The 11476-nt window shown below is 46.1% G+C and overlaps 1 protein-coding gene across 1 annotated transcript in view; it reads right to left on the bottom strand.

Annotated features, from left to right (window-relative positions):
- Window positions 1-2057: 2057 nt before the first annotated feature.
- Window positions 2058-11476, bottom strand: part of klf7a (Kruppel-like factor 7a) — a 33666-nt gene continuing 24247 nt past the window's right edge. Inside the window, exons 3-4 of the mRNA XM_035150691.2 lie at window positions 9992-10115; window positions 2058-6289 (exon numbers count right to left, since the gene is read on the bottom strand). Coding sequence (XP_035006582.2) covers window positions 6238-6289; window positions 9992-10115 — 176 coding nt within the window. The 3' untranslated portion in view covers window positions 2058-6237. The remainder of the gene's footprint in view (window positions 6290-9991; window positions 10116-11476) is intronic.

The raw sequence follows: 11476 nt of genomic DNA, 5'->3' as shown, positions 1-11476 counted from the left end.
CTAGGAGCTTATTCTCTCCTGCATAGAATAAACAGTACGTACATTTACTCAGGTCATTTACTTTGAATAAAAGATCAAATCCAGACACATTGGAATTATCATGACAAGATAATATCCTGGGATGTTGTAATCCCATTGTCCGACAGGATTTACGTCGATGTTATCGCCTGATGCAGATAAGCGGGAACAACAGAGGCAGACGTGGTTACTGAGAACATGAAATCAAGCGCCGGCAGCCGTGTCTATCAACGCAGCGCTCCTGTGATTCACATCCTTCTGCTCGGGATCCCCCGGTGTAATTAACAACTCCACCTCTTTCCACCGACTGTCATTGTCTCTGTGAAGAACATGTGAGGAGCTTTCACAGGTTTTGAGTTTAATCGCCTCAGCCAACGTTCTCTCTCCTCTCCGCTTGTTTGTCGTCAGGGTTCCGCAAAAAAAAGGCCTGACTGGATTTCCATGCTCGACGTCAGACGAGGTTGACGATGACTCCACGTTGCTCCGCTCGTCTGTGGCTCCTCCTCCTCCTGCGGCCTCACCTGGTGGAAGGTTCACAGGTGAGCACGGAGATTTGATTTCGTAAGACTGTTGTACGGTACAAACACGACAAACAGCCTTATCTTTGTTCGTTACTTTGCTACTGTCCTCCTTTTTCCGTTTATAAAATTCTTAGGATGCCGTTATCAAAATGTAATTGAGGTTTGATATTTTGCAGTTTAATACAAATGATCCGGTTCGATGCGTTTGCAGTGAGATCAAATGGAACAAACACACGAAGCCTGGTTCAGAAATGTGTTTTTATCAGGAGGCTGTTGGGCCTCGGTGGAGATGTGAGCTCGACTGAGTGTGATTCTGCTTGTTCGTGAGATTATGTTCGATCTGAGACGTCAGTCAAGTTGGATGGATGGATTATCATTTTCCTCCGGCGCCGTGAGGTTGACATTTGGGTTTCTCGAGTGAGATGAAACACCAGCGATCACACGTCGTCGTCGGGATGAATCATCATAACATTTCATGATCCCTCAGCTTTTTCATCCACCGCGTTCATCGGGTCAAAATCTTATTTGTCCTTCCGGCTTGAAACTGCATCCTGCAGCGTTTGTGAATGTGTGCGTTAACCTTTTGTGGATGTACAGCGAACGCGGCACTTTCCCCACTGAAACACATTAAGAGCGTTTAGCTCTTTTGCTGTGAACTCACACGCAACCTCATATCCATCAGATGGAGTGGAAACGACGGCGGAGGAGCGCTCCTGGGACGTGCGACCTTTATTGAAAAATGACTCCATCGTTTCTAATTTTATAACGCGTCCCTGGGATTGACGCAGTAGGTGTAGTTAGGTAGATAATATGCGGCTGTCTGTAATTACAGATAAAAGAACATTAAGTTCGACAGATACATGTAAGCTTCTTGATGAGGGTGCCCATTTCAATTAGGGAGCATTAAATGAAACAAAAAACCTTATGGGAGTTTCTCACTGCCAGACCCGAGGAGAATTAATCCACTGCATAGGGCCATTTACCAGAGAGTAATTACTCCCTAATTATCCATTAGTTATTCGATTACCCTTTTATCAGCTAGTCATGGTCAGAAGGCAGGAATAGAGGATAAGTCATCACCTTGGTTGGTAACAGATGTAATTAACGTGCCGTGGCTGCCTCTGAGGGAGACGGCGAGGGAACGCATTCAGGCAAAGTGAAGGTATTTCTGGCACATTTCCCGCGTTTGATCGAACGGAACCATAAATCAGAGGCGTTTGGTGCAAACGGCACCAAAAGGAGGGTCTAAATTAATTTCCCTGCCCACTTACCCAGCTGGTTTTGAGGATTCAACTCACCAGCGGAGCGCAGAGTGCACTGGTCAGTGGGAGTAAAAGCAAAAGGCTGCGTGAATGTGCGCCGAGTGCTCATTGTCCACAAACTGAATGGCTCCGTGATTGAGGGTTGATAAGAAATCAGAAAACATTCTGTGAGGAGATGGATGATTAGGTGCGTATTGTTGCCGGACGCGAGCGGCATTAACAGACGAGCCAACAACCATGAATACTCCACGCCAAACTGCTTCTACCATTTATTACACGTAATTACATTCTTAAATAAAAACGATTCACCGAACAGTTCCTTGCATAGAGATATTACAATACCAATTTAAAAAAGAATTATGAAACAAACCAGTAACAAAAATAAATCTTTCTCATTTTTCCATAATAAAGAACATTATCGTACCCATACATCATAATATACAAATGATAAATTTGAAACACTTTGTACAGCGAAAGGAAAGGAGAAAGACGATGGAGGAAAGAGGAGGAGGAGGGAGGAGGAGGGAGGAGGAGGTGGAGAGGAGGTGGAGGAGGTGGAGGAGGAGGTGGACAGAGGGATCATGTGTGAGAAAATGGAAGAGGGGAAGAGAGGAAAGCGATGAGGGAATGCTGGTAGAAATACGGGGAGTGTTTGATTTGAAATTCAGACCTGGTGGAAACAGAGGTGGTGTCACACATAGTAATGCTCCCCCCCCCCCCCCCCGCCCCCAAACGCACACAAACACACACTCCTCTGCCTACGAGAGCTGCAGTCTGGATCTCCGACTCTCACAAGGTGGCATGGAAAACGGTGAACAACACAAGGAGAACAGGAAAATAAGTGTGTGTCTGTGAGCATGTCCAGGCGTGTAGTTGTGTGTGTGTGTGTGTGTGTGTAATGTTGGCGTGTGTCGTTTGCATGGATGTACATTTGTGCTAAAAAACAGCTACTATACAGACTTTGTGATCCGTGTCTCGTCTTCCCCGGGGGGGTCGTCGTGTGTGAGATGTACGAGCGGACAGAAAACGGACAGATATGCAGAGTGCAAATACAAACAGACGAAGAACACACAGGCACAGCAGAATTGACAATCGTTCATTAAAGATGACACAAAACCGAACCGCGTCCTCGGACACGACATGAAAAACAAACCTTCTCCCGGGAAACACATTCACATTTGAAATCCACGTTGTTGTTTTTTCTTTTTTTTTTGCCGTTTTTTTTTTTTGAGCTCACACAATTTTGTAAGAAGAGTCCGACCAAATTTTTACAATCGGAACAGAAACGAAAATACGAAACTCCAGAGCTGCACATTCCCGCACATACGCAACAGTTCGGTTTCCCCCCCCGCTGAAATACTGAAACACACAAGTAGAGCTGCCGTTGATGATACCGTTTTTTAAAACCATGGCTTGAACTGCTAGTCCTCGTTTTTAATCTTCCAGGATCATTCAACCAAAACTTTCTCTCGTGTCTTGATTCTGTTTTTAACGACCGGTAGCATTGATGGTGTGGAGGGAGGAAAGGAAACAATCGCTTAAAGCCTGTATCAGTTTTTTGTCTGTTGCAGTCACTGCCTCCTCCGCTATTTGCACATCGAGGCCCGTCACCGACAGATAGTATCAGCGATCAGCGAGTGAATTATGGAAGAGCTCGCTGCAAAGAAGAATACGAACCTACGTGGGATTATTTTGGCTTTAAATCGGACGCAGCCGGCAAAACGAAGGACTAATTCTAACGATTGAATCTGCCTCAACTTTCATTTGCAATCCGTAAAATAAGAAACATGGCGACACTGGACGACTTCTCAAACAGCGCTGATCTCTCGCCCGTCTGTTTTTGTCGATGTTTGTCTCTGTGGTAAAGACGCGCTGCTAAAAGAGAGAACATCTCCAGCCGTAGATGTTTAATGAAAAAGGGATCCTGGCTTGTTTGTACGTGAGGAAAGAAAGTGTTGGGTGTTTACTCGAGGCCGGAGTTGATTCAGTATCCTCCTCCAGAGCTGCAGACAGATCATGACGAGATATGATTGAGCTGGTCTGCATTCATACCCGAAATTGAAAAGCGCCTGTGGTACACGGAGTAAAATCAATTTTGTGTGTCCCTGGCCGAGAAGCAGATTGCTGTGTGCTCCACTTTGCCTCGAAGTATTAAAAGGCCGGTAAAAAAAATAAATAAAAAGAATAAACACATCAATGAAGCTGTTCCCAACCAGGTGCATCAGTATCTTGATCATCTGCTGTCGCCCAAGCTGCCATTTTGATTTGTGTGCGTTTTGATCTGAGTGGATTTTCACCCAGAATTCATATGTGGATTAAAAACATGACACTTTAAAGCGTAATGTGGCAGAAAGCTTTGTTCTCTCGGAGAAGAGTCAGGACGCCGAGGTGGATTCCAGTTTCCTGGGAGGGCCTACGTGTGTCTCCTCCAGTTTCCTGCCCCCTACTGGACTCATCGCCTCCAGCTGGTCCAGTACAACCAGTAACATGTCTACAGCTCCCACCTGTGGCTAGCAAGTTATTCTAAGTCCTTCTATTTGTTATCTCCGCCCACAAGGTCATGTTTTCACCTCTGTCCGTTTTGTTTATCAGCAGCAGTACATAAAAAAACTACTGAACAGATTTCCACGATGCGGATGCAGGTTTTTTTTAATCACTTTCACCTTCAACATTGCAAGATTAGGATGTTTCCCAAGAGATAATTCATGGATCCTGATGAAAACATATTTTGAGGACTGATATCTATGAGTGTAATTTGGTGCAGATCCAGATATAAATCCAGATAAGAATCCTGATCTTGCAGATTGCGGTGTGTTGGGCCTCGGTGGAGATATGAGCTCTACTGGGTGTCATTCTAGTTTGCAATGTGAAAAAGAGAAGCTATGAACATGACTGGTGTCGTGTATGTTCGTCCCATGGGCCCCGCAACATGTGCAGACTTACAACAGATACATTCACATTGATTCGCTCGGAGAAGAGCCACCCAATTGATTGAATTCGAGTCTTCCTACAAGTCCTTTCCGTGTCCGGCAGCGTAGAAATCTGCGTTCAGACAAACGCGTGTGATCAGGAAGTCAGCAGGAATGTTTTTAGATATGCATAGGGGCCAGATTAGATTCTGCTTTTTCTCTGATATGAGCTGCGAAATTGGAAGAGTTCTGCATGGGTGGTGCAAACAGGAAATAAAACCTTCCTCTACCCAGTGGTTAGTTCGGTGCCAATCACTCTCAAAGGCCAAAGAGATCATGTCAGGCATCTACAGTCGACACTTTTAACCTCTTTTTCTTTTTTGGCTGCATCCATTTCCAATGTGTTCTTCAAAACTGTCTTTTCAAATTGTTTTTGTTGAACAAATATCTTCTTAGAAACAATAGGGCCTTTACATACATGGTGATCTTGTTCGTGTGCTATCGCAGTCAGCGAGCTGCTTCGACTTTGTGCATTGTGGCTGTCCACGCTCAGCCAGCGCTTCATGAGGCCCAAATGGTCCGAGACGGTCGGGGCATTTTTTACAAAAAGTTTGCAAACAGTCAATTGTGCAACAGTTTCTGACAAGAGGAAAAAAAAAAACGCTCTCAGGTTCAGCTGACATTCTCGGAGAGGAACGGTCTTTTCCCAGAGAAGATGAGTTAGCCTCATCCCGCGGTAGCCCTCAATGGATGACGCTCGTAAAGCGAGCCAGGCCCCGGCGTGACCTCCATCAGTCTCCACAGCACATCAGTGCAGAGCGCACATCCTCCAGTCTGCGGGAAGTCTGCGTTCAAACATTTGCTCCGATGCCATCGAAGCATAAATGGATTCACTCGACGTTACAGAGGTCAGATGAAAAACTGTCAAATTATTATCTGTCCTATAATGATAATGATAAACCCCTTTGGCGAATTGTAAAGGCCATGGCAACTCTGAACAAGGGAAACTGTTCTCCTCGGCCTCGGGAAGTTTCCAAGACGAGAAAAATCGTGAATATACAAACAGCCGCTGTGCAGTCGGCACGCTAAAGTTTACTGTACAACGGTGCAGCTTGGCGTTGGCGTGTTCGCTGACATGTGGAGCGACTGCTGCGTGACGAGGGCGGACATTTTGGAAGCAACGAAAACAGAGAGCTGCCAACCACAGGGGCGTGGTCCACCATTCACCACGTGGAGCGACTGTCCGAGCGACTCCTCCGACGAGACGTTTGTGAGGTGGTGATGTTTCGTAGTGGAATCGTGGACCAGCTGGTTGAGCACAGACCCACTCGGGATCTGTCTGTAGTCAGCCGCTCTGTGTGGTGCCCCTCTCCCCCCGCAGTCCAGAACGGTCAAATCCGCCTTTAGAGTCCATCTCTATCTTTCCTCCTTCACGTCCATCGTGTTATTTTTCTGTATTTTCTATCCTCCACTCCGCCTCTATCCTCTTCCCCTCTCTTCCACTCCCGCTGACCTCTCTCCGACTCCTCAGATGTGCCTCTTCATGTGCAGCGCCAAGTGATCCGACCGCGAGAAACACCTGCAACCAAAGAGAGAGGAACAGAGAACAGCTTGTTAGCGTGTTACCAGCGCCGGGGCGAAGAGTTTGTTTTGTTGATTGAGCTAAATGTTGCTGTTAGCTAGTGAGTGCTGAGCCACTAATGCACACGCAATTAGTATATGTGTAACTAATTCATAATCAGCATTTTCAGCAGCACTCCTAATGACTTCAGCTGCGCCATGAATAACTAGAGAGCCCGCAGATGGATGTGTTGAAACACTGCGGAGGGGAGGAGGACGGGGAGAGAAATGCAGCAAGCAAAACATGTGCTGTAAAACGATAGTTAAATTAGACGAATCGAAGCCTCTCGTCTGAAACCCGGCTCGTGGAATTGCTGGGGCGTAGCTGCACGCCGGAAAAACGAAATTGCTCTGGAAGCACACCGGCCTATTTTTCTTTTTTCCACGCGAGGGTTTTTTTTTTTTAAACCTTTTGATTATTTCAACCTGATTGACACAAATTGACATAATGTATGCTTTCAGCCGGTGTTTAGTCTCCCGCTCGCGTGCTTACATACAGATGCAGCCATTACGCGAGACCTACTTTCTCATCACAGCGACGAGATCAACAGTGTTTCTGTCGCTCGCTCGCTGAGCTAACGTTACAGCTCCGCTCCCGAGAGGAATGCTTTGCAAATAGTCGCTTTCTTTGGGGTAATTGGAAGATGCAGATTCTAGTGATTAGTGTGTGGAGAAATATTTGCGACGGAGGCTTGTTTTAGAGTTCACTGACGCGGCGGCTCAGTTTATATCATGTTTAGGAGGAAAACGGCTCCCAGATTGGAGGATGTTATTTTTAATTCTGTGGCAGAAGGACGGGAAATGTTTGAGTAGATAGAGAACATGCTGTGTCCATAAAGTCGGGTTGTTAACGCCGCGATGAAAAATCACTACAGCAAGGTTTCAACAAGTTAAATTTAAGACTTTTTAAAGGGACATAATGAATTAAATTGAAGATCTATGTCAAATCTGACAGAATGATTGAATATCAGAGTCATAACAGAAGATAAGGTGAAGCAGGGGAGAAGAGAATGACCCTGGAAACGCCTCGTTTTGTCTCAATCGCAGCAGAGACAGTGGGAATCTTTAAATCAATCAGTTAAGTGATGTAATAATTGGTCTTTGAAAAGGGTCTTTAACTTATAAACGCTTTAAAAATGTGTGATTTACTGCAGAATAGAACCTAAGCACTTTAGTTCATGTTTTACTAAAGGATTGTTTTGAATTATATCTTTAAGTCTTTTTAAAAAAAAAACAACAACAAACAGGCTCGGGAGAACAAGTTTTAAAATTAGATGAACTCCAAATAATTCATGAAGTAAAACCAAGTTCTAAATAATGAGAGGACGCCGTCGCTCCGTGTAAAGCGTCGACGCACAGAGCTCCGGCTCGGCAGCTGTGCAACTGTTGATTTCTGACACCGGTTTTCAGATTGGCTCTTTCCACTGAGACATGGACGACTGTCTCAGATGTCAGCATGAATCAGTGTTTGGCCGAGAGGGGGAGTTACACTGTGATGAGCCACCACTCGTCTGTCTTACTGTCACACCTGCATATGTGTGTGTGTGTCTGTGTGTGTGTGTGTGTGTGCACGCAAACAAACACATGTGGGATCAATGGATGGCCCCGGAGACGCTGATAGGTGTGTGTGTGTGTGTGTGTGTCTAAATGTGTGTGCTCTCTGCGAGACAGATGGTAAAGTATGAGTCACGACTTGCGGGCACGACACCAGCTGGCACACCGTAGGTCTGTCTCCTCCTCCTCCCCCCCTCCTCACACCCCATCCTCAATCTTCCAGCCCGTCTTCCCTGTCTCCCCCCGTCTCCCCTCTTCCTTCATCTCAGCAGGGTGTGTGTGTCTGTGTGTGTGTGTGTGTGGCTGGAGGGGTTGTGAGTCTTGTGACACATGACAGAGGTGGGCCCGAATTAGGGATGTGCCTGCAGGGGGGAGGAGGAGGATGGGTCTGGTGGTGAGGGGTGGCAAATCAGTGGGGAGGGAGAGGGGGGTACTGTATTTACAGTCCGTCCAGCTGAGACCTGATTAAGTTGACATCGCCTGGCCCTCTGTTCCCTCACACACACACACACACACACATCTCTGGTCATGCACTGATGACCACGACACACACTTTCACACACATTAGGGGGGGGACCCTCCGCTAAAGAGGGATTTTCTTTTGTCCCGTCATAATGAACCTATACATGATTCAAGAGGTCACATGTTCTCTATTGTGACCTGCTATTGTCTCTTAACTGTGACAGATGCTGCAGTTTTACAACACACACACACACACACACACACACACACACACACGCACACACACACACACACACACACACACACACACACACACACACACACACTATATTACAACTTTATTCTTGTAAAATTGTGATTTCTTTTTTCCCTCATAATGTTACGACTCCTTTTCCCTAATATATAATAATATATCTAAATAAATGTAAATGAAATTAAAGTTCTCTTGATGTTGACAAAATTCTATGTAAATGTAAAAAATAATAAAATGTAAATATTATAAATTAAATACACTTTTTTAAAAATGTAATTAATACAACACACGTTCTTTGCATGTAGATAGAGAGAGAGATGAACACTGGTGCTTTTCCACTCAGTGGCTTTATGATACTGACACAATGTCTTGTTGTGTTTATATTGTTTATATTTAGTGCAGCAGGAATAGAAATATATGACATATAGTAATATTTCATAAAGCCATAGATTTGCAGTGTAATACCATCAAAATGACCTTTTGAACCACGGTCTCACCGCAGGTCTTTTGCCTTAAACACTGTGGCGGCTCCTGCAGACAATATTGCTCAGAGACCCCAGAGGTGTCAGCGAGCGACGGCTCACAGACAGAGGGATGTAATTAAAATAGAAGAAAAGATTTTCTGTGTCTCGAGTCGAGACGATCTTTTTATAGTGAGCGAGGGCCTCTGGATGCTTGATGATTTCGTCAGCGGCGCCGCGGCAAATTGACATTTTGCTGTGCTTCGTAATGAAACAGAAGCCAGGGAGAGTAATTAAGAAGCAGGGGCAGAGTCGACCCTTCAGAGCAACCGAGCCAAGAACCTCCGCTCCTCTGACTGCGACCAGGATGTGCTGCGTACGAGCGCTGGACAGAAGTGTAGGAGTGTCTTTATAAATCCTATAATTTTACTACAAAGTATTGCAAAAAGAACGATTTCAAATTAAAATTCCGGACCAGTGACGTGTGGTGGTGCTCACGACTTCCAAAAGCCTTTCACACCTCTGTCCTCGTGTGAACGCAGCCTCCAAATCAAGGCCGTGCATCGCCATGTGAGAGGATTCACCATTAATATTCTGCGCGCGGCCTAATGCGTGTATAGAGCGGATCCGCCAATTCCCATTGAAAGACTGAGCAGGTTGGGTCCTGTGTGTGTGTGTGTGTGTTGCAGAGGAGCACACATTAGTAATCCTACCAGCACACTTCTAAACTGGGTCAGTATCAAACACGTTGGGGTGTGTTACCAGCATCTGGTAGCGTTCCTTATAGCACTAAACCAAACTGTGTACAAAACACAATGGGGGAAACGCAGACCCGCTGTGCGAGTGGAAGTACTTCAAATAACCCTCGGAAAAAAATGCCAGAAAAACATACAAGCGAGTGGAGAGGAGGGAGAGTTGTGTTTTGACAGACCTGTCACAGTGGTTGCACTTAAAAGGCTTGGCGCCGGTGTGTTTGCGGTAGTGCCTCGTCAGCTCGTCGCTCCGGGCGAATCGCCACTCGCAGCCCTCCCACGAGCACTTGTACGGTTTCTCACCTGGGGACAGAAAACCAGACAAAAAAGAGAGAAGAATCACACACGAGCACCTGTTTCATCATCACACGTCCACCAATCACACGCTTAGTTGTTGTTTGTGGTCATGCAAACCCCCCACCCCCACCCCAGAGAAATCATAAATACAAATATTTGCCGGCTTAAAGTTGATGTGCGCTGCAAATTTAAAAACCGTGTCCTGCATATTGATTTCTTTGTAGACTTTCTTTTTCACAGATAGAGATCTCGCTCACACACTTTTTTTTTTAGAGGTTGGAAAGAGACCAAGACGATGTTTAACACTGGGATAGCGAAGCTCCCACTGGTCTCCAATCCTGCTGAACATGCAGAAGCAGAGTGGAGGAGAGAGAGAAGTGGAGCGAGAGAAGAAGTGGAGTGTGTGTGTGTGTGTCGGGGGAGGAAAGGTGGATGAATGAGAGAGTGAGAACAGGAGGTGAGACGAGACCAGGAGAGGGAAAAGTGCAGTAGGAGAGAAGTGCGGCAGAAGTGGATTAAGGCAGAGGAGACTGCAGATATGCTGGCAAGGGGGGGGGGGGTCGGTGATAATTAGGCCAGTCACACGGCGTAATGGCAAAGAAGCCACGATCTGCCAGCTGCGTCCAGCTCCGAGGATGTCACCTGCATCACTCACGTCCCATCTGGACCACTGGCTGAGCACACACACACACACACACACACACACACACACACACACACACACACACACACACACACACACACACACACACACACACACACACACACACACACACACACACACACACACACACACACACACACACACACACTACTGACACACTACTGACACACTACTGACACAGTGACCGGCTCCGCTCCGGTGGCTGCGGCACAAAAAGTGTCTTAATGTGATTATCAGAAGGAATCAATACATCCACTGCTTTGTGACGACAGCTTTGTGGTTTGTCTGTGCCAACTGTTGTGGAAATCTACAAATCTGCTTATAGGGTAGAAGCTCAAAAAGATCAATAACGTTTACAGTACGTGTGTGTTCCAATTAAAAAGTACATTTCTGGGTTTTCACTGCGTTGAATGTCACTGGCATGGACTCTCGACATGTGACCTGGCCGAGCAGCCTGCGTGGCACAGACCTCCTTTAGCAGGAGGGAGGTTCGATGGTGAGAAGCGAAGGTGCGTTAGGTTGCAGCTGTGACGAGGGGATAAATGAACGAGTGAGAAAAGAGCGACCTGGAGTCGGCGACGTGAAGAAAACACCTGTGAAAACAAGCTGATAACACCTGATACGTGTCGATTCATTTCTATGTAGATTAAGAATGAGGTGCATCCTTTAGAGTGGAGATCCAGACATTACCCTGGTCCCCTTC

Source organism: Hippoglossus stenolepis, chromosome 24 (genome assembly GCF_022539355.2).
Source record: "Hippoglossus stenolepis isolate QCI-W04-F060 chromosome 24, HSTE1.2, whole genome shotgun sequence".
Lineage (NCBI taxonomy): Eukaryota > Metazoa > Chordata > Actinopteri > Pleuronectiformes > Pleuronectidae > Hippoglossus > Hippoglossus stenolepis.
Note: the sequence above shows the minus strand (reverse complement) of the source record. Positions and strands in the feature narration are given on the sequence as shown.